Genomic DNA, 24274 nt, shown 5'->3' on the forward strand with positions numbered 1-24274 from the left:
CAGACGAGTCCACCAAAAACACATTATCATCTGTGAAAAGCAGCACTGCAATTCTCACAGAATCCCTAAACCAGTAACACGTGCGCATCCTATTCAATGGCTTCATCAATGATGTGCTGGGTGGCCTTGGAAGGAGTGGTCTCAGAGTATCTGTTTTAGGGATGTAAAAATATAAAAGACAATTCAATGGATATGTTTAATTGTGTTATTGTCAAATATGTATTTTTAAAAATTTTGGTTAAACCCTTAGTTTGGACAGTAGAACTTTTAGTTAGTGAGGAAAAAACGGCAGAAGGAAAAGGATGTGGGGATTTATAATGGAAAAAAGTTGACAAAAAAATCTTGACAAAAACATGGCAACAGGAAGTCAGGTGGCAGAGAGGAAGTGTGTACACGGGTAAGCTTTTTAATGGTAAAGATACACACACGAGCATAATAGCCAGTAAAATAGGGTGTATTAGTCTAAGTATTATATACAAAATAACAGTGGTGCATTTTTGGAGGAAGAATGAGGAGAGGTAATATAAACTAAACCAGGGGTACACATACACAAATCGTTGAAGGTGGCAGGACAAGTTTAGAAGGCTGTTAAGAATGCATCCTGGATCCTGGGCTTTATAAATAGAGGCATAGAGTACAAAAGCAAGGAAGTTATGGTAAACTTTTATAAATCACCAGTTAGGCTTCAGCTTGAATATTGTGTCCAATCCTGGGTACCACACTTCAGGAAGGATGTCAAAGCCTTGGAAGGAGTGCAGAGGAGATTTACCAGAATGATACCAGGGATCAGGGACTTCAGTTATGTGGAGAAACTAGGGAAACTGGGATAGTTCTCCTTCGAGTAGAGAAGGTTAAGGGGAGATTTGATAGAGGTGTTCAAAATTATGAGCGGTTTTAATAGAGTACATAAGGAGAAACTGTTTCCAGTGGCGGGTGGCTTGTTAACCAGAGGACACAGATTTAAGATAATTGGCAAAAGAACCAGAGGGGAGACGAGGAGAATTTCTTTTACGCAGCGAGTTGTTATGATCTGGAATGCACTGCCTGAAAGGGTGCTGGAAGCAGATTCCAAAGTAACTTTCAAAAGGGAAATATATACACTTGAAAAGGAAAAATTTGCAGGGCTATGGGGAAAGAGCGGGGGAGTGGGACTAATTGGATAGCTTTTTCAAAGAGCCGGCACAGGCACGATGGGCCGAATGGCCTCCTTCTGAGCTGTAAGGTTCTGTGATTCCATGATTCTATGAACAGATAGCCTGGAGTCTGTTACAAACTTGTAGCACATTTGGTGGTTCCTATGTCTTAAGAATGCAGGGTTGGGGCAGTTAACGGCAGAAGTTATGCAGCTTACATAAACTCTGCCAAGATTTTCGTGGCATTTCGATATTGGATGAATGCTTAATGGTCCTTCTTCGAGTTACAAGTGCAGGGCAGTCTGGCAGCAGCAACACCCTTTCTTTCATACAGGAAAGTTGGATTGGGGTTTTGTCATCAGCAGTGCAGCGTGTCTGTGGTATGGGTGAAAGAGAAGGATTAAAAGTAATGATTACTGAGGGAGGCATGTACAGGCTTTTATTTCATGCTGGTTGAATTGGCTGATACTGTGCAAAAACTGCAGTGTTATGAGCAGTCACAGTCCTTTTACAAACATGCTGCGACGTCCCTGCTTGGTAAGTTTAGAGTAAAACTTGCATAACTAAACCACGTGCACCAAAAGACATACCCTAGCTGCTTACCGATGCCTGTAAAGTGTGACTTAAGTATAAATGCACTACCATAATTTCTGAAGTAATTATTTGTGGTTTCATACAGCTAAAAGTTGCATACAGCAGCTCCCTGTGACTCAATAGGTAAATGCACACCCGGTGTGATACTGCTCATAGGGACTAGATTGACAGTAAAGCTGCGACATTCGGCCTCAGTGTTTCTGGGCTCTGGAGTTTTTTAATCAGCCAGGCTGCCCAGGCCCGATTGGTAGTGATCACTGCCGGCAAGGGCATGTGTGTAGGCATTGGATGAGAATAGAATTCGAATAGACTGCGCTGCCCCAGGGTCACTAATGCTCAAACATGAAGACTGGGTACTTTCAGTTGTTGTCTCTGGAACGGTGCCCCTGCCATAAAACAGATTATCTGGTCATTATCACATTGCTGTTTGTGGGACCTCGCTGTGTGCAAATTGGCTGCCGTTTTTCGTACATTACAACAGTGACTTACACTTCAAAAAGTACATCATTGGCTGTAAAGCACATTGGGTCATCCTGAGGTCATGAAAAGCACTATAAAAATGCAAGTTCTTTTTTGCTCTTTCATAAGTCAGTGCCTTTGTGAGAGGAGGGATGATAAAAATAAATTATAGACACATGACTTTAATACTTTTAAAAAAAAACAGACCATATGTTAAATATATTATTCAAGAATCTTCCCCCATTCATTCCTTCCAACCCCCCCCAACCAAACTGAGTACAGGCCACAATGTTAAACCTTCCAAAAGTTAATATGCAGTGTGGAATTGTTTCTTTGAAGATTGCATATTACAGACTTGAGACAAAACAACTTCAATGCAATGCCTGCATTGCAGGGGTAATCATGCTGTTCAGCTTCCTTCTACACTGTGACAAGGGTGTTGGCCATTTGTAAATGAGTCACAGGCAGCATTGCCCAGACCAAGAGTAGATTTACAGGGGTGAGGGGGGCGGTGTGAGTGAAACATGAGGTACTCTGTAACAGATTAGAGTTTCCTGATCAGTGTTTACTGCTTGTAGCAGTGACACCGAACAGATTTGCTCTACCATTACACTAATGCTGCCACAGTTGCTTTTGTTGTCAACCATAGGCTTCCATTGTTGGTCACACAGCATGCAAACTGGAGACGGGGTGAATCCTGCTGACACCCTTTGATTCCTCTGAGTGTTCGCTCTACAGAGGGGTTGAGCTGCTCAATCAGTGAGAACAGAGTGATTGCTGGGTGGCTGCCAATTATACCTGATTACTGATCTCCCACCGCTTGATTCAGCTTCCTCTGACTGCGTGTCTTTCTTGTACGTGGGAATTCGATTTGCCTTGCTTTAGTGTTTTGCTAATGGCAAAAATCAAGTTCCTCAGCTTTGCAAACTCCCCAACTCCCCTCCGCCCCCCCCCCCGCCCCCAAAAAGTATGTTTTTTCACCTTTTCTTTACACACTAATTCCTTCAGTATCCTCCTCTCCGTCTATCTGTTTGTGTTCCAGTCTCTCTTTCTGTCGACCTCTCTTTCCGGCTCCCGCACCCTTCTCTTAGAATCATACAGCACAGTAGGAGGACATTCGGCCCATCGTGCCTGTGCTGGCTCTTTGAAAGAGCTATCCAATTAGTCCCATTCCCTCTGCTGTTTCCCCATAGCCCTGCAAATTTCTCCTTTTCAGGTATATATCCGAATTCCCTTTTGAAAGTTATTATTGAATCTGTTTCCACCGCCCTTTCAGGCAGTGCTTTCCAGATCAAAACAACTCGCTGCATAAAAGAAATTCACCTAATTTCCCCACTGGATTTTTTGCCAATTATTTTAACATTCTCAACACATTGTCTACTTGTCTCTGTCAACTCCTCCTCTTCAGTTTTTCTTTGTCTGTCACTCCTGCCTATGTCTGTCACTCCTGCCTATGTCTGTCACTCCTGCCTATGTCTGTCACTCCTGCCTATGTCTGTCACTCCTGCCTATGTCTGTCACTCCTGCCTATGTCTGTCACTCCTGCCTATGTCTGTCACTCCTGCCTATGTCTGTCACTCCTGCCTATGTCTGTCACTCCTGCCTATACCTTTCTCAAAGTGTGACTTATACATGTTCGTTTGCTGATATATTTAGATTTTGTATCTTACCTTTGTGAAAACCCAAGTTGTGTAGCAAGACAGCTACATGTCTAGATTGGACTTGGTTGGGGACATGCTGTCAGGTAAAATAGATGCAAATTAGGGAGAAACTAGGGCGTTGGGACTAGTGCCTGAATTTAGGAGGGAGTTGGGGCTTTGCCACAAGTGATGGGGTGGGAGTGATTGGCCTGGGGTTTGCAAGTCCCATCTCTCCTATGGGAAGGGAGCTGGGGTGTAACAGCACTCAAGAGGCAGCATACTGGGCCTATTCACAGAGAGAGGGCAGAGGGAGAATTGCAAGATTTGGCTCAGGAATGTGGGACAGGCGCAGGATAGACGACAGCCAGAAGCAGAGCAGCTGCATAGGCCTCTAGGGGTGGAGCAAAGGGGAGGGGGCAAAGCAACTGAGGGTAGAGCGCAGGGCCGGAGCAAGCTAGGAGCAGGGCCGGAGCAAGCTAGGAGCAGGGCCGGAGCAAGCTAGGAGCAGGGCCGGAGCAAGCTAGGAGCAGGGCCGGAGCAAGCTAGGAGCAGGGCCGGAGCAGGTAGGCAGCCATGAAAACACTAATGGAAAACATCGCAATCGCATGCTGAGAAATTCTACAATCTACACGTGCTCAGAATGCATAGATGTGGCTGAAACCTGTCTTCAACTGCTGAGGTAAAAATATGCAGTCGAAGCCCAGGCTTTTGAGAAAGGCATTTAAGTAAAATTAAAAGACACAAAAGACAATTCAGTGGGTAAATTTTGAACCATGTTATTATGAAATCTGTATTTTTTTTATTTTTGTTTAAACACTTATTATGAATTTCAGCTACTGGGAAAAATAGAGATGGCATTTTTTCACAAAGCATTTTGAGTGATTCTTCCTGAGATAGGATTTTCCATTATAGATGTCTATAAATGTTTACAAAGTGATTTTCAGTGTTAAATGTTGACATATAAAAAGCGTGACTCAAAATCGTGGCACAGAAAGTAGGGTTTGTGGACGGGAAGTGAATGCCGCGTGCAAGATTTTTAATATATTTCTATAGATTATGCTTAACATCTTCAGCAGTGCTGACCTGTAGGGGTCTGAAGGTTGTTAATAAAGGAAGGAAAGACCAAGTGAGGCAAGAAGTTCATAGTTTCGAGATAGTAAAAAAGAATGAGGAGTAAGACACTGTGCAGTGGGTCTTGATTTCAACTCAAGAGGAATGTAGAATGGGATATTTGAAGTTCAGAAGAACCAGGAGAGAATTCAGCGCAGCACTAACTATAGCGGTATCTAGTGAGAGTACTGAGGCTTCTTATTTAAACTGATTAGAATGGTAAATAAATTACATCAACCTGCTGTTATTGTGAAGCAACTGCTGCCCTTTAGAAACAGGATTCTATTTGTATTAAAACATCTGCGTCCCTGAGGACAACTGTAGCCGACAGCAAGTCTTACATAAGACACAATACTGCATTAACCATTGTAAAATCGTTCCATCTAAAATTACAGCTTGCTTCTAATGGCTATTGATGTGCAAATAGTGCTGTACTGAATGTTGTGAAGCTAAGAAGGAGCTGCATACTAGAAAGGACAAGCATTATAAGAAGAAAGATGTGCCTCCTGGTTATTGCTGGAGCCCTGGCATTTTGTTAGCATAAGCTCTTAGTGACTTCAATGATATCACCGCTAGGACCAAATAGAGTCAGAATTGAAGGCTTGCTACTGGGCTACACAGTTACTGATAGCGAAGAATTGTGTCCTGGATACAGCTATCTTTTGATAAGGTATTCCATGGAAGAATAGCTGTTAAAATTAACAGGCATTTTATTAGTGACAACATGTTGGGATGCATTGAGTCGGAGCTGGGTGATAGGAAACGGGGTTTGTGTAAATAGCAGGTATTTTGGGTGGAGGGGTGTGGTGCATGGAGTCCTGCCAGGCTCAGTATCTGGACCGATTCTCTTCAGCGCTTTCGTGAATGATCTAGAAGAGTTGGTAGTTTCATCTCAAAGGTTGCAGGTGATATCAAAATATCAAGGGGTGGTTAAAATAGTGGAAAATGAGGATGAGCTACGAGGGCCATAAACTGTTTGGGGAAGGTGAGTGGAACAATTGGGTTCAATTTAATGTAAATAAGTATAAACTTAAGCACTTAGGGATATGCAATAAGCAGAGAGTTAATGGGGAAAATACTGACAAAGCCAAATCGAGAAAGGGATCTAGAGTCAGAGATAAATCCCTCGAAACATCAGGCACGAAATCAGATGGGATACTAGGTTGTATAGAAAGAGGATCAGAGTGCACCTCAAAGGAGGTATAGAGTGTTGGTTAAGCTGCACCCGGAGTATTGAGTACAGTTCTGGAACTGTCGCCTATGGGTAGGATGCAGTTAGCTGGAAAAGGTACAGAGAAGAGCCAGCAGAGCTATTAGGAAATGAGAGAATAAAACATGAGGATAGATTCACAGAATCAAAACCCTTCTTGTTGGAGGGGAGCAAACTGAGGAGGATACAATTCAGGGATATAAAGGATCAGTTAGGGCTCTTTGGGTACGTAATAGCAGGACAAAAGGACACGGGGCCAGGAGCTTAGATCATTTCACAATCAATTAGTCCGTTATATTGAACAAATGCACATTATTGGTTACAACTGCTGCGACAGTAGGAGAGTGGACTAGATGGACCTATGATCTTTTCCAACCTTGAAATCCTGCCAATTCGTAAAACATCATTTGTTTTCTGTCCCCCAACCATCTCTCTATCCTTGCAGCAATATGTAACATGTCTCCTGTCCGGCTCCTTATCAAACATGTTCCCAAAATCCAAATATACAACAACCCCTGCATCCCCTTTCTTTGGACACTCTGTGCTTTCCTCAAAAAAAAAATTCAATTAGTCAAGTACAACTGGCCGTTTCCATGTCCATTCTGATTGTCCCTGGTTAGCCCTTGCCTTTCTAGGTGTTCACTAATTTCATCCTGTATTATGGAGTCTAGAAACATACCCTCACAGAGGTAAGACTAATTAGCGTAGAATTTCCTGGGTCAAATGTGAAAGTAAGGAGAAGGATCCTCTGCACTCGCCCCTTTGTTGTGAGAAGGGTGCGATGGGGAATGGGTCGGGCACTGTCAGAACCACGCCTGCAGCCAAGGGAAAACTGAGCCCGCCTCATTTATTGATGGGTTTAACGTTTATATTGCAGAGTGTTGTCCTGTGGTGGTGTAGAGGATCCATTCTAAACTCCCTCGAGATTTGATTAATATCCCACTAGTGTCCTGACCTGATAACTCACAGGGACCAAGGTTGCAAAGTGAACTGTGACACAAGTGGGCAAGAAATCAAGTCCCACTGACCCTTATTATGCATTCTGTGCATATTTTTACGTTAAATATTGATTATGTAAAGTATTTTCATTGAACTTTATTTACACTTTGCCTAAGTATGCAGTTCAGTGATATTGTTGGATTGCTCTTCTGTGAAGTGACAGTAAACGTCCTTTGGTTTTTCTAAAATATTTTTGAAAATGTACTTTGAATGTAAAACTAAATTATCTGAGGGAAATGAAGAGTTGGGGTAATAAGGATGTGATGCTGCTGTTGGCTATAAATATGATGAATGATTGATGGGGAGGGGGTTGGAGATTGATGTGCTGTGGCACCAGTGCACAGCGTTGTGGAACAGTGGGACACAGGACGAATCTGCCCTTCTGCCAACTTTCCAATTTTAGCTGCTGGTGTAGGGAGACAGCGAGCAGCTGCTGAGTACACCCCCGCACAGTGAAGAAAACGCTGGTGATCAGGAGATAAGTCTCTGTCGGGTTGCTCCTGACAGCCGACCAACAGTCCGCTCGCTCGCCCCACCCTCTCAGGTATTTGGGGGGGGGACTAAAATCAAAATAGTGTGCACGTTCTCATTCTTTTAAAAAGTGATTTAAAACTAAAAATAAACTCTCCCAATCATGTGGAACAGTATATGGTGAATCTGGAATATTGTTTAGCAATAGCCAACCGGCAATAAAATCTGACGGTTGCATTGAGCGCATTTTGTGAAGACAATTGCAATGCTGAATTGTGCTGAGCGCCCAATGTGAGCAGCTGGGGGAGAATGTATTCGACTTAGGATTCAGCACTGAAAAGTGTTTCACCTGAATCAGAGATTCTGTAATGGAGGCGAGCAGGAGGTGAATTAGTACCAGACGCTGGGATTGTAGGCGTGGATCAGGGTCATCCTTCGACTGCTGGAATTCTTGAAATCAATTCACACTGATTTCAAATCCACGACACCAACAACATTCCCGTGACCTTTTGGATTAAGTATTTTGTGTCTGGAGTTTAGCAGACGGAATGTTGCTTTGTGTCCAGTTGGGATTTTCTGCATGGAATTTCATTTCCTTACAATCAAATTATCTTGCAATGTGAGATTAGAATAGCATATTGTCCTGAGTTAGCTGAGACAGAAACATTCCAAGGCTAGGGAAAGCCTGCTGGATAGTGCACTGTGTGGACATCAGATGAGATCAGCAACAGCCTCCTGTAGTGGAGAAGCCTGCTGACTTACGAAGGATGGTAATTTGGGGGGCGATGTACTGGAGGGCCATTGCTCCTTTGGGAACCGTATCCCAGCAGAAGAGAGAGCCTTAAGAAGAGGAAAGGGGAAAACTGGCAAAAACGGAGTAGCATGTCATCAGTAACACATTATTTAACCTTCACGGTGGGATTTATATCAGTCGAGTCATATTTATGGAATCTGTGTGTGGTAATAACGTAAACCTCATATTTCACAGGTTCTCTTAGGAGGAACACTTTTATTAAATGCAGCCCTTACTGGTGCACAGTAATCATCGGTGCGAGTCCCAGCTGATCTCCACCTTGCACTGTGTGCTCTTCCTGCTGCTCTGTGTGCGTGTGTGTGCGCCAGACAGACAGACCTGGGCCTGCCGTAGATTATCATTGTGGAATTCAAACGAGTTTCTTTGTTGTTGTGGTTTCCTTTAAACTTCATTTGCTCCATATGCTCCTGAGATTTATCTCCAGGCCTGGAGCCCATTAAAAAGGACATTCCTGGCTTATAAAATTCTGAGAACCTTCTGACAACCTTCTGACAAGTTATGCTTATAGAGAGATAGATATACAGACCTTGACGTACTTGCTTTTGAAAGTACCAGTGTCAAAATCTCTGCCGTACACGACGTTCTGCAACTTATATTTTGGAGGGAGTGGCATGTTCAACCTGCAAGCCCTTTGGAATCTCCAGCCCCTGACTCCACCACCCCAACTCTGTTTTTACCCCCCCCCTCATCCCTCTCGGTGCTGATTATTGCTGAGTTACAGTTCCACAGGTGCCAGCCACACTGCAGTTCCTCGCCCACCCAAGCGGCCATTCATCCCATGAGCCCAGACAGTGCTTGTCGGAGTGTTTGGCCAGAGGGTTCCAGGGTTCTACCCCGTGCACAATGTATCAGAATGACTCGCGCCCTTGGAACTGTACCCCAACCTGAGTTTATTCCTTCAGGAGAAAGATTGTGCCCTCTTGCTGTCACTCTCCTGGCAAACTGTTTCTCAAAGATACTCACACAGAGTAATTGTGGAATTCTCCAATTATGTGCTTTAAACAACAACAACTTGCATTTATATAGCGCCTTTAACATTCACAGGAGCGATTATCAAACAAAATTTGACACCGAGCCACGTAAGGAGATATTAGGACACGTGACCAAAAGCTTGGTCAAAGAGGTAGGTTTTAAGGAGCATCTTAAAGGAGAGCGAGGCGGAGAGATCTAGGGAGCTGAGGGTCTAGGCAGCTGAAGGCTGACTTGGAACGTTTTACTATGTTAAAGGCACTATATAAATGCAAGTTGTTTTGGCACCAGTAAAAATGCCGATGCTCCCTTCAAAACATTTAGGATCATGTAGCAATTCAGAAGAGCAGTTGTCCTTCATGCGACCAGAAATACAACGGTAAATGGCAATAAGCAACTTCTTTGTTCAAAGTGAACGTGTACAGAGGTCTCACCACTTCCTGTAGATGAGATTTTTGTTCAACGGAGAGAATAATAATGAGCTGAAAGATAAGAGCTCTTCACTTCAGCTCTTTATGACTTTTTTTGTTATTTTAGAAAGGTAGCACTCAAACATGGAAACATTCACTTTTAAGAAAGGAAAATTTCTATTATAAAGCCTTCAATATAGTTGTCACATTATGTGATGGATATGAGCAGATTTTGTCCAGCTGTTCAAAGTGATCTTAATGTGATTTATTGATTACACTCAGTCCAACATAACTAGGAAACAACAAAAACTCATTGCTTTGCCCAGGGAATCCTTAAAAGGAAAGCTCAAGGTTTGTAATGTTTAGCTTATTCAGTCCAAAGATGAGGGGGTAGAGTCTCCATTTTAGGTGCAATCAGGAAGTTGTGCCCACAATGCGCTTAAAATTGCACTGCCCAGGTTACAGTTCAAGTTTCTGCGAAAATTCATTTGCATAATCACAAACGTAAAATCTTCCCTGAACCAGCGCAATTGGACAGCGTAATAAAACGTAATTGTTTCTTTTTCCATTTAAAAAGTATTCCTTGATGTATTTAAGAGTGGTAACTTTACAGCTGAAAATGGGTTTATCAGCAAAAATCAGCATTTTTAATAAGTGTCCAGTCCTCCAAACCTGATTTAAAATCACTGAAAATATCTTTTAAAAAAAACTATACTGAACCATTTAATAGTTTCATTGGCGTACACTCGTAAATTGGTAAATTAAATATTTTTTGATATGAAAAAGCTTTTCAAACGTGCCAACTAGTGCCCGTGCCCCTGAGGGCAATTTGAACCAGCGCAGTCGGCAGAATCTCGCAATTTCGAACTGGGGGGTGGGGCCAGTTTTGTGGGCAGGGCCTGATTCAGACGAAATGAATCTTGAACCAGCGTAAAAGATCGTGGAAAACCCGCACGTTTTAGACGTAACTCACTTGCATTTAAAATTCCCCTGATCTTTTGCGCTGGTTTGGCCGATTCCACCCGCATTGAGCTGATTTTGCAAACGAAAACTCGACCCGAGGTAATTAATGCAACGATATACCCGTACAGTAATAGAATTGTGTTTCAAACAGTGCAAAGATCCAACTCAAACCAGCCTCAAAACAGCAGATGGCTCAGCGGATGGTTGAGTATATTCAAACTGCTGATATGGTTGTAGGTCCTAGGATATGACACAGTGTGGGAGCAGATCACATGTGACACCACCTATTTGAACAGTAAAATACAACAAGCTTCCAAATTTGGGGTTATTTCCCACTCTTCCTGTCCTGCAAGCACTTGGTCGTGTTAGGATAAGCTTCCACAGGTACTGCCAGCCTCTGGATTCCTCACGGCAGTGAGCATCAACAGGCTATTCAGCTAGAATCATTACAGCACAGAAGGAGGCCATTCGGCCCATCGAGCCCGTGCCAGCTCTTTGTAAGAGGAATCCAGCTAGTCCAATTCCCCCGCTCTTTTCTTGTAGCCCTGCAGATTTCTTCCCTTCCAGTATTTATCCAATTCCTTTTTGAAAGCCACCATTGATTCTGCTTCCACCGCCCTTTCAGGCAGCGCATTCCAGATCATCACTACTCGCTGCGTAAAAATAAAGTTTCTCTTCATGTCGCCTTTGGTCCTTTTGCCAATCACCCTAAATCTGTGCCCTCTGGTTCTCGCCCCTTCCGCCAATGGGAACAGTTTCTCTTCATTTACTTTATCTAAACCCTTCATGATTTTGAACACTTCTATCAAATCTCCTCTCAACCTTCTCTGCTCTAAAAATTATGGAGTGAATCTAGCTACAAGAGCAGGTCAAAGGCTGGGTATTCTGCAGCGAGTGACTCACCCCCTGACTCCCCAAAGCCTTTCCACCATTTACAAGGCACAAGTCAGGAGTGTGATGGAATACTCTCCACTTGCCTGGATGAGTGCAGCTCCAACAACACTCAAGAAGCTCGACACTATCCAGGACAAAGCAGCCCGCTTTATTGGTACCCCATCCACCACCCTAAACATTCACTCCCTTCACCACCGGCGCACAGTGGCTGCAGTGTGTACCATCCACAGGATGCACTGCAGCAACTCGCCAAGGCTTCTTCGACAGCACCTCCCAAACCCGCGACCTCTACCACCTAGAAGGACAAGAGCAGCAGGCGCATGGGAACAACAGCACCTGCACATTCCCCTCCAAGTCACACACCATCCCGACTTGGAAATATATCGCTGTTCCTTCCTCGTCGCTGGGTCAAAATCCTGAAATTCCCTTCCTAACAGCACTGTGGGAGAACCTTCACCACATGGACTGCAGCAGTTCAAGAAGGCGGCTCACCACCACCTTCTCAAGGCCAATTAGGGATGGGCAATAAATGCTGGCCTTGCCAGCGACGCCCACATCCCATGAACGAATAAAAAAAAAATCTAAGTCCATACACATACACTTTCCAGTACAAGTCACCTCTTTAGCCTGGGACTGCTGAACTGCACCCCTACTGCCACCCAACTGAGACAAGCTTACTCCAAACTGTCCACTGATAGACCAGAGGATGCTAAGTTCAGTGTGGCTTAGTGCTACACCAGGCAGTACCTATAACTCAAATTTGAGGTTGGTGCTAACTTTTGCTGACTAACATAAAGTGCTAATTTAAAAAAAAGTTTATTCAGTTTTTCCTTTTCTGTAAATATTGCATCAGCTGACAGAAACCCCTCTGTATTTCTAAACAAAATTTTCATCACTTGTCTAATATCATCAATGTAACCAGGAAAATTTGAATCATTTTTCTGATTAATTATAAATGCATAAAATGCCCACAAAATAAGCTGAATATTTCTTTTAAAATGGTGGTTGTTGGCAGTAAGGGTCCTATGTGGCATTAGTTTGGGCAGTTTGTATCCAGTCACTAGTTGGCATCAGCTCACGGCACAAAACTGCCTCCAGGCTGGCACTAAATTAGCAATCATATTCAGAGGCCATAGGATGGCTGGTGTGAGAAATAGAAATGCATTAATGGATACCCTTTCATAGAATCTTACAACACAGAAGGAGGCCATTCGACCCATTGTGCCTGTACCAGCTCTTCGAAAGAACTATTAAATTAGTCCCACTCCCCTGCTCTTTCCCCACAGCCCTGCAATTTTTTCCTTTTCAAGTATATATATTTTGAGGCTGTTGGGGCAGAGCAGAGGGAGCTGTACTTTGCATCTAACCAGGCCATATTTCACCTGGGAGTGCTTGATGTTGTCCCAGGGTGACCCGAATGTATAGTGCACATTCCCCAGCATTGACAACACTCACCTTGATCAACGCAGAATTCACCAAATAAACAAAAGTGATAGCAATGAATGAAAGCAGTGGCTGCTGCATCTACACCAAAGATCAAAATACTGGACTTCAATGAACTACCCAGTATTCTTGAGTGACCGGAGCAAAGTGTTACAGGGTGTGCTCTTCCCTCCACCCGTCTCCTGAAGATACTGACTTGTGATGGGGCAATTTCCACAAGAAGTGGTGATCCACTGCTACCTCATCTAATCAGACATTATTCATGTTTGAGTCTAAGCATTGAGTCTTTGCAGGCTATTCAACCACAGAAGCCCAATCCTGGCTGATCCACCCACACACACATCCAGAAGGGTTGATTGGATAGCGACTAGACGTGGAGAGCCAGTGGGGAATACTTTCCCTCTATGGCTGAGACCAGATGACTGTGTCAATAGCTGATCCTGCCAAGATTTTCGATTCTGCCTTCGAGACTCCTTCTTGTCTCTGCAGCAGCAAGTAGATAGAATCATACAGCATAGAAAGAGGCCGTTCATCATGTCTGTGCCGGCTCTTTGAAAGAGCTATCCAATTAGTCCCATTCTCCTGCTCTTTCCCAATAGCCCTGCAAATTTTTCCTTTTCAAGTATGTATCCAATTCCCTTTTGAAAGTTACTATTGAATCTGCTTTCGCCACCCCTTCAGGCAGTGCATTCCAGATAGATCACAACAACTCGCTGCATAAAAAAAATCTCCTCATCTCCCCCCTGGTTCTTTTTGCCAATTATCTTAAATCTGTGTCCTTTGGTTACCGACCCTTCTGCCAGTGGAAACAATTTCTCCTTATCTACCCTATCAAAACCCCTCATGAACACCTCTAATAAATCTCCCCTTAACCTTCTCTTCCCTTTGGAGAATAACCCCAGCTTCTCCAGTCTCTCCATATAACTAAAGTCCCTCATCCCTGGTATCATTCTAGTAAATCTCCTCTGCACCCTCTCTAGGGCCTTGACATCCTTCCTAAATTGTGGTGCCCAGAATTGGTCACAATACTCCAGCTGAGGCCTAACCAGTGATATATAAAGGTTTAGCATAATTTCCTTGCTACATATATTTATATCTTTGGATATAACACGTGAGTAATTCTGCTTCTCCACACACACTACCGTGCCAAAGGATGGGAAATAAATGTCTTTCTGTTTGCCAGCTAGAAGGATGAGGCTAAATGTCATTCATCTCCCTCCCAGTCTGGCTTAGCTAAAGGACCATAAAGTTGCTGAAGGTCTCCCAGCTGCAGGCATTCATGCATTGTTAGCTTTAGGTGTCGCACACCACTAATTCCAGCTACGTTATACCATGTTCTTACCTGGGCATGAAGTGCATCCACGGGCAGTGATCTGATTGCCTGTGTTATGAGGCAATCATGAGGTAATTAAACCGATGGCACCCTAAGGACACGGGTGGGATTACAGTTTCTATGTCGTGTGTGACTGGGCTGCTACACAGGTCATCCTTAGGGGTGTCAGTTTGTTCTTATTTTCAGATGATGATGGGATCTGCAATGTATTGCCAGCATTCTCTGCTTTTAAAAATTGTCTTTGATGACTCCGTTGCTCTTTATCTAGACCCTCACACGGAAACTTCTCTAAGAACTTTCCTAAAACAGGGTTTGAACTCTGCGTACCTTGCTTTCCCCCCCCCTCTTCTCCCATCATTTACTGAGAAATCAAACCTTGATATCATATGTAGGCCTATGTGTGCCTTCCAATTATTTTTGTCTTTCAATAGCAAGTCTTTGTTCACAGGATTTGGAACTCCTGTGTGTTTAGGAGCAGCGCCAATGAAAAAATAACAGGGCTCTCAATAAAAGAAAAGGCAGAAACTTGAGCTGCTCAGTCACAGGTTGTAGTCCAGCACAGCGACGCCTGCATGTGTTGTACACATGCACAGTTCTTATATTTGTGCATCCACTTATTGCCAGAGGGCTTTGCCAATCACCTAGTTCAAGATAAAAATACCTTGTGTTTTCTCCTATTCTTTTCTGTCTGGCTCAGTTGATAGTACACTTGTCTTCAAGCCCCACTCCGGGACTGAGTGTATAATGTCAGCTGCAACATGTGGGAAGTGCCACCTTTGGGATGTTAAATCGAGGTGAGTCTGCCTGCTCAGGTGGTGCAAAAGATCCCATGGTATTATTTGAAGACGAACGGGGAGTTCACCCAGTGTCCTGGCCTGTAATCCTCCTTCACCAAAACAGATTAACAGATCATTCACCTCTGTTGCTGTTAGTGGGATCTTGCTGTGTGCAGATTGGCTGCCATGTTGGCATACAAAACAACAGTAATTACATTTTACAAGCACATCATTGGGGTATAATTGAGGACATGGCAAAAAGTGCTTTATAAGTGCAAGTGTCTTTACTTCTTTCTCATCCCCGGTGTCTCACACGATGGGCCTTGCCCCTTCATACAAGTTAATCCATTTAGAAACCTATTTTCCTTCTATTTATTATTATTTTAATTTTATCCAATAGGTGCTACAACCTAAACAATGTTTAAAAGCCAGCAGTTGTGTCCCTGAACCAAAAGCTGGATTAAGTCCATCCGTCGAGCAGCTTGAATGAGGACAGTTACAGTTTTACTGCAATGTTGTTACCAGATACAGAAATAGTCTGGGCGCAGATGGCTGGACAAAGATTTCTGGAGATAGAGAGCAGTTTCATCAGTACCTTCCAAACCACAGTAATTATATCCATATGTGGAATACGGAGAGGGAGAGGGAAATATAAAGCCACATTTCAGTCATGAATATTTGATTTTGTTTTTTTTTCCTCAAGTATTTTCCATTCCCCTGAAAAGTGGATACAGAAGCCTAGGGAAGTGTACAAAATATTTTTGTTTTGTTTTTCAAAATACTGCAGTTTTCCCTGCCTTGAAGGCCAGATACAGCTGTAGACTGTTTCGTGGGGTTCTCTGCATTTGATCTAATAAAAACAGCTGTTTAAAAATTACTGGTTTAAAAAAAATATGTCAAATGGAAATCATCCATCTGGCTGCTTTGGAGTTACAATCGAAGCTTAAAAGTGAAATGAGGGGGAAAAAGTTTGTACATGGAGAGAATGTGGCATTATATAAAAAAAATGCAGTCTGTTCAGAACTATGGGCAATTAAACCACAATATTCCAGGTCTGGAGTTGCCCAAGTTGCATTGTGTTTCTGCTGAGAGTATGGCTATAGTGGGCACTCGCTTTCGGTAAATATTACTGCTCAAGAAAACTCTGCAGAATATGGTTGCAGTTTCAGAGATGCTCACTGCTCAGATATGACCATAGTAGAAATGGCTCTCGTGACTTGGTACCATGGTACACAGTCTTTTCCTCCAACACCTTCAATCTCTGACCTCAAACTGTGGACCTCCTTACCTTCCCTCGTCTTCGGCTAGAAATTACAATTGGCAGTTTAATTGTGCAAACCCCTAACGTGTTTGTATTGAAATTCCCCTCTCCGCTTTTTAACAGAGTTAAAAAAGTTAAAGCCTCTAGTAAAATGGCAGAGAGAGGAATTTAATGTGAGCGTTAAGTGTTTGTTTGAGACCATCACCGTCTGTAATTTCCAGGCTGTGTTTCACCAAACATCAGGCTGTTAAAATCCAAAATTGGTGTCACCTAATCCTTACTTCTGATTTATTTTGCCTTCTGTTTACTCTTTTCAGCCTTGCTGGTGTCCTGCACTATGGACCGTGACCCCTCACCTGGGTCTCTAATGAAAAGATATTACTGGACTGAAGTTGTGCTCCGATTTACTGATCTGTGTTCCCAATATATACTAGGAAGCAGTGCAGAAGCTCAGGCCCATCAATGAAGTCACCATCTCAATCTCCAGTCGTACGGACACTGGAGTACATGCTCTGTGTAATTCTGCTCACCTCGATATCCAGAGGAAGGAGGGAAGACCGCCATTTTCAGAGGAGATCCTTGTCGATGCACTGAACTTTCATTTGCAACTTGAGCCAATCAGGTAAGTCAACAAGATGGACGGTTGTACCAGATAGTGCAGTGGGCTAAGCAACTGTTTGCAAATCTAACACAACCTAGGTTTGATTCCAACTGCAGAGACGGATTCTGATGAAGCTGCTTGTTTTTTGCAGTAAGGTTGGGTCTGGAATATGCTCAGACCACTGTGTAGGGAAATCAGTATGTAATCGGATTGTATAACACTACTGTAGTTCATTATATCAACAATATTCCCCCTCATCCCTGTTTCCTTTGCTAGGTTGTGATCCTACTAGCACTCTGATGTCTGATTCAAGAGATTACACACAAGGCAACACTTAGCAATGATAATATAAGGGCTGATCCCAGCTGCCTCAAAATTCACCCTCACGAGTGGAATGCTGTTCAAACTTTTTTTTCAAAATTTTGGTGTGTTCACCTCCCTGGACAACCACCTGTTTATAGTATACAAATTACACAATATTAACTCTTTAAGTGCCATAACAAACTAATAAATCTCTGCAAATATTGAATTAATTATTTTGTGATTGGCTTCCAGAAAAATACAATCTTTCTCAGATGAATAAATATCATAACTGCATGAATGAATATACAGATTCCGCACTCTGGAAACACATTACTGCTTTGATCAAATGTGGTTGTTATTTTTAACAAACAAAAATTCAATCAGCAATTATCACATCTTTTAGAAAGTGCTTGAACAGACAGGGCTTGCAACTCACATCCTCTGACAATAGCCAATCTTCCTATCAATCATAAACACTCCCACAAATTGCCTCAGAAAGCATTATTTACCTGAGATAAGGGGCCCAGGGTATATTTTGAATAAAAACCTGAGAACAACAAAATGGATTACATTATTGATCAGTGGGCTATTGCTTCACAATGTCCCTGTTTCTCTCTGGGTGACGTGTGAGAAATATACCCCGCCTCTGAATGTTGGGATCTTTTCTTCTTGTCGTTTGCAAATACACATTTGGAAAAAGTATTTTAAAATCTTTTCTGGAATCAGAACTTGTATCTCTCTGCATGACAGTATTTCAGTTTGAACATTATTTGAATAACGACGAGACAATGAATCTGCGTAAATTTACAACTTTAAAAAAAAAATGAACCTAATTTCTTTCAGAAAGCCCGTCATATTGAGGGAGAGCTCAAAAGATATAAATATGTAGCAAGGAAGTTCTGCTAAACCTTTATAAATCACTGGTTAGGCCTCAGCTGAAGTATTGTGTCCAATTCTACGCGCCACTTTAGGAAGGTTGTCAAGTCCATGGACAGCGTGCCTGTAGTGGGGGTGTGAGCAGATTCAGTAGTAACTTTCAAAAATGAACTGGATATAGAATTGAAAATGAAAAATTTGCAGGGTTTTGGTGAAAGAGCAGGGGAGTGCGACGAATTGGATAACTCTTTCAAAGAGCTGACACAGGCACGATGAGCTGAATGGCATACTTCTGTGGTGTATGGAACATTGGAACAGGAACAGGCCATTCAGCCCCTCATACCTGTTCTGCCATTTTTTGAGTCACCAGGGTAGGTGGCAGCCATACAGTTTAACCAGAGGATGTGAGATTAGATCTTGGCTGACCTGTATTTTAATTCCATTTACCCATCTTTGTTCCATATCTCTTAATACCCTGACCGAACAAAAATCTATCAATCTCAGTTTTGAAATTTTCAACTGACCCTAATCTCAACAGCTTTTTGAGGGCGAAAGTTCCAGATTTCCACTACCCTATGTGTGAAGAAATGCTTCCTGACATCGCCCCTGAACGGCCTAGCTCTAATTTTAAGGTTATGCCCCCTTGTTCTGGATTCCACCACCAGAGGAAATGGTTTAATCATCTTAAACACCTCAATTCGATCACCCCTTAATTGTCTATGCTCAAGGGAATATAAACCCAGTCTATACAACCTGTCCTCATAATTTAACCCCCTTAGCCCTGCTATCATTCTGGTGAATCTGTGCTGCACCCCCTCCAAGGCTAATATATCCTTCCAGAGGTGGGGTGTCCAGAACTGAATGCAGATGTGGTCCATCCGGAGCTTTATACAACTTCTACCCCATTGTATTCCAGCCCCCATGAGACTATTCTATCAATAACAAGCAACAAGAAGGCTTGAAGAAAAAAATGATGTATCTTTAATGACATCTACCATACTCTAATAGCAAAACCTAAAGAATTAATTCCCAAATGCAAAAAAAGAGCCTCCCCTGTGTGACTCTTGCTGGGTTACATTTTTGAGGTCATTGGCAGCACTCCCGTGCATAACCCAAGTTGGCATTCTTCATGTGTGAACCTCGATAATGAGCGCTGGCAGGCTATTTGACACTAGGAGGCACCACCGTCAATCCCCATCCCGTTCTCACTCAGCATCCACATAAGTGACTTTCTAGCAGGAGTGACTGGATAGAAGTCAGGAGCAGGAGCTTTGCCTTATTATCCTTCCATAATCCAGGGCACTGAGATTGATTCCCTACTGCTGCTAATTCAGTAGTCCAGGGATTGAACCTGGGACCTTCTTAGTCAGAAAGACTCAGTTCCACACTGGATAATACACTTACCAAATGAGTCACCGGGGCAGGTGGCAGCCGCACAGTTTAACCAGAGGATGTGAGATTGAGCATATGATGTAATTAGAAAGTCGAATGACTTGTGGTGTTTTCCCCAAATATTTTTCAGGGATTTTTCATTGAGATCACAGAGATGATGCTGAAAATCCACCTATATTTTGAATTGAGCTGTGAGGAATAGCTGACAGCAACCAAAAACCCAGTGCAATCTTAAAACAAGCCCCTCGTAATGACAAGAGGATACAGACAGCATGGGATAGTTCACATAGTTATCTGAACCGTAGCAAAATCTTTCACATGACCAAACTATTTCCAGAAGAAATATCAAACTATGTCCAGAAGAAATAGTAACAATCAAAATCCAAGGATCATTCTGTGGACTGTAGTGAACAGAGGACAGCTGCAGTATATGTAAGAATAGTATACATTGCAAACCAGTATTAGAAAATGTGGTACTGTTCCAGGCATTCCAGTAAGGTCTTTGTAATAAGTTACTACAGTAAATGATCAGTTTACATAGAATTTTTCCTAGTGTATCCTAATCAATAAATTGTTTCTGTTCAATAAGCAATTTAAAAACTCTACACTGTACCTAAAACTAACAATAATATAAAGTGTAAGTATTTCATTATAGTACCACAAGAGAAACTTAAATTCTTTGCTATGATGCCCAGTTGTTGGAAATGGTTTTAGTATTGAAGGAACACTCCTTACTGGAGTATCGTTGTCTCAGAGGTGGCACTCTATCTTCTTAATCAGAGCATCATAAATTCATGCCCCACTCCAGAGACTTGAGAACATTATCTAGGCTGACACTTCAGTGCAGTTTTGAGGGAGTGCTGCATTGTTGTAGGTGCCATCTTTTGGATGAGGCATTAAACCACGACTCTGTCTGCCCTCTCAGGTGGGCATAAAAGATCCCAGGGCAATATTGGAAGAACATCAGGGGAGTTCTTCTGATGTCCTGGTTAACATTTACACTTTAACCAACATCACCAAAAAAGATTATCTGGTCATTTACCTCATTGCTGTTTGTGGGATCTTGTTGTGTACAAATTGGCCTTCCGTGTTTCCCTACATTATAACAGTGACTACACTTCAAAACTATTTTATTGGCTGTGAAGCACTTTGGGACATCCTGTGGTCGTGAAAGGTGCTTGCAAGTTATTGTACCAAGCTTTCTAATGCTGTCACGCACATTGAAGGTTGGCTGAAAGGTTATCAAAACACCTACAGTATACCGAGACAATGGCCTAGAAATTCGATAGCAACGCACCCGTCTTTCAGGTGCAAAATGGGTGCCTATCATCCAATCTAGCAGTCAGGATGTGCATGCTTGAAGTGCGCCACCCACCATATTGGTAAAGGCAGAAAAAAAGGCGTCCAGGGCCTGCGCCTGAAACAGGTACTAGGCCCTTTGCATATTCAAATAGGGGATCTAATGCCTGTTTGAGACCCCCTTTTGTAAAACTGGGCTACTCTGAACTTAGCTGGGGCCGTGCCGGCTGCATTCAGGAAAACGTGGTCTACGTGCGGCCTAACCATAGCAAAGAATTTAAGTTTCTCTTGTGGAGGCCACCATCAAAAAGGTATGTTTTTTTTTAAAAATACTTACCTGAATGTGGAGCCGAGAGGTGCAGGAGTGCTCCTCCCAGTTCCCCTGCAGTGCCGCAGACCGTTGCTGGTTCCCTCCTGATTGTCCCCTCCCTCTCCCAATCGCAGCCCCCCTCCCTCCCGATTGCCCTAACCTCCTCAGGCCAGCATATATAAAGGCCGTACTTCTTGTTCAGTCGTACCCTGACTATTTTCAGCTTTCAGTTTTGTATTTTTATTTGATCTTTCTGCACACACTGACTCATTGGGTGCGGTTTCACGGGTGTCAGGTGTCCTCCAGTACCTCACCATATTTAGCAATTTAATATTGATGTATTATCGGAAAAAGCACACTTAAGCCAATATATAATAATGTGTACATTACCACTTTGGGAGGTATTCATAATTTATCATCTTAATTTGGTCCCACCACTATTAGTACCAGTGACAGTATTTTAATTTTGAGACGTGGCAAGGGCACATTTATGGCCCATTCCTGGTTGCCCTGACAACTGGGGGGCTTGCTATACTATTTCAGAGGACATTAGTCATCTACCACACTTGTCGGCCAAAGCAGATGGGGACAGCAGCTTCCCTTTCCTGAAGGACATTAGTTGTTTTTTATGGCAGTCCGACAGCTTTTATGGTGGCAGCCCATAAATTAACAGATATGTGAATTCAATTTTACAACTTGCCATTATGTGACTTGAATTCACGTCCTCTGGATTGCTAGTCCAGTACCAATAACCACCACATTATTGTACCCAGTGAATCGCAGCCAAGCTTGATACTATCCTTGGCCAATATTTATGCTTTGCGCTTCCTAGAAAAATTCAATGGATAGCGATCAGGAGTGGGAACCCTGACTGATTTTTTTTCCCCCTCCCCCTAATGGTACTGAAATCAGTTGTCGGACACCAATCTGCGATGAGGTCGCTGAGCACAGATTGACAATCGAAACTAGGACCTATCTGGACTGAATGGCTCAGTACAACACTGGCTGATGCATTTACCAACTTAGTCAAATTGATTTTCTTGAAACAATTTGGTCTAGCCATTACCCAACTTGGCGTATGGCGTGCGAGCCTTAATTTGTTTGTGACTGAGCTTACTGCAACCTGTGGGACCTCTGCTTGTTGCAGGACTCTGTCAAAGTCTAAGTTGTTTGTCATCCTACGGCCAAGTAGTACATTCCAACATGACATCATGACCCCAAAGTATCCTCAGTCAAGCTCAACCATCTTCAGCTGTTCAGAGGTATGACTCCATATCTTAATAAAGGAGGCACTGACCACATTTTGTTGTACAATCCTGAATTATTGTAAAACACGTTTTAATTTTCTTTATTTCATTTTGGTTTTTTTTTGCTTTATTTTTCTTTCTTGGCCCTTCATTTGACACCACCTCCTTCAGCTGTGAGGATGAACTAAGCAGGTTTAAGGCTTGCATTAATCCAACAAGCAACATACTTGGTGTCAGGCCAGATGCCCAGTTTCAGCTGAATATTTAGAAAATTTATAGCAATGCTTAAAATAATTACCTGTTATGTATTGTAACAGGTTTTATACAAAGCTGTCAATACCAGGGAGAAATTACAAGTAAGATTTATCATCAAAAGAGTTCACTAACCATTTAAATATATGAAGCAATCCTTTACACAGAATTACATAGAATGTACAGCACTGAAACAGGCCATTCAGCCCAACTGGTCCATGCCAGTTTTATTTTCCACACGAGCCTCCTCCCGCCCCTCTTCATCTAACCCTATCTGCATATCCTTCTATTCCTTTCTCCCTTGTGTTTATCTAGCTTCCCCTTAAATTCATCTATGCTAGTCACCTCAACTACTCCTTGTAGCGAGTTCCACATTTTGAAGTAACCTAATTTGATGTTGTCCAGTTCAGGTTTATATTAATTTTCCTTTTCTCCATTCTCCACCCTGCCCCCCACTCCTCTCCTTGAGGTGCTGATTCACGCTGGGGTACAAGTCCGTGACACTGGCCAATCTTCACTACCTTGCTCAAGTGGGCCATTTTTCTTGTCTGAGTTTGGACAGTGAATTTAACGAGAGATGTATGAATCTGGGTCACGTTTTTAAACCAAAGTGATTTGATCTTACTCCAAACGGGAGATTGAACAGTTCTGTCTCGGCCATTCATAAATCATTGCATCTTCATACAAATCATTATCTGCACGCATATCTCCTCAGACATGTGCAGGTATGAATGCTTTGGTCTGTATAAATGGGAGACGGCGTGTGGGAAGCTTGTTCTTGATCGCCAGCCTTGCTTGCCTCCACTGATCCTCTTTCTCCTCCAGATGGAGAGGCATGCCCAATGAATGATGGTTGACAAGTAAGCAGCTAAGTGGAGGAGGAGGCTCCATGAACATTCCCATCCTCAACGATGACTGAGCCCATCACGTTAGTGCAAAATACAAAGCTGAAACATTTGCAACCATCCTCAGCCAGACGTGCCAAGTGGATGAGCCTTTTCGGCCTCCTCCCGAGGTCCCCACCATCACAGATACCAGTCTTCAGCCAATTTGATTCACTCCACATGACATCAAGAAAAGGCTGAGTGCACTGGACACGGCAAAGGCTACGGGCCTCAACAACTTCCCGGCTGTAGTGCTGAAGTTCGGTGCTCCAGAACTAGCTAAGCTGTTCCAGTACAGATACAACACTGGTATCTACCTAACAATGTGAAAAATTGTCCAGGTATGTCCTATCCTCAAAAAAGCAGGACAAATCTAACCCAGCCAATCACTGCCCCATCAACCTACTCCCAATCATCAGCAAAACAATGGATGGAGTCATTGACAGTGCTACCTAGGTGCACTTACTCACCAATAACCTGCTCACCGATGCTCAGTTTGGGTTCCGCCAGGACCACTTGGCTCCAGACCTCATTACAGCCTTGGTCCAAACATGGACAAAAGGGCTGAATTCTGCAGGTGACATGAGAGTGGCTGCCTTTGACATCAAGGCAGAATTCAACTGAGTATGGC

General features: G+C 43.0%; 1 protein-coding gene across 1 annotated transcript in view; it reads left to right on the forward strand.

Moving 5' to 3' along the window:
- Window positions 1–24274, forward strand: part of pusl1 (pseudouridine synthase like 1) — a 74114-nt gene that overhangs the window by 2662 nt on the left and 47178 nt on the right. The window contains exon 3 of the mRNA XM_067970092.1: window positions 16914–17101. Coding sequence (XP_067826193.1) covers window positions 16914–17101 — 188 coding nt within the window. The remainder of the gene's footprint in view (window positions 1–16913; window positions 17102–24274) is intronic.

Source organism: Heptranchias perlo, chromosome 32 (assembly GCF_035084215.1).
Source record: "Heptranchias perlo isolate sHepPer1 chromosome 32, sHepPer1.hap1, whole genome shotgun sequence".
Taxonomy (NCBI): domain Eukaryota; kingdom Metazoa; phylum Chordata; class Chondrichthyes; order Hexanchiformes; family Hexanchidae; genus Heptranchias; species Heptranchias perlo.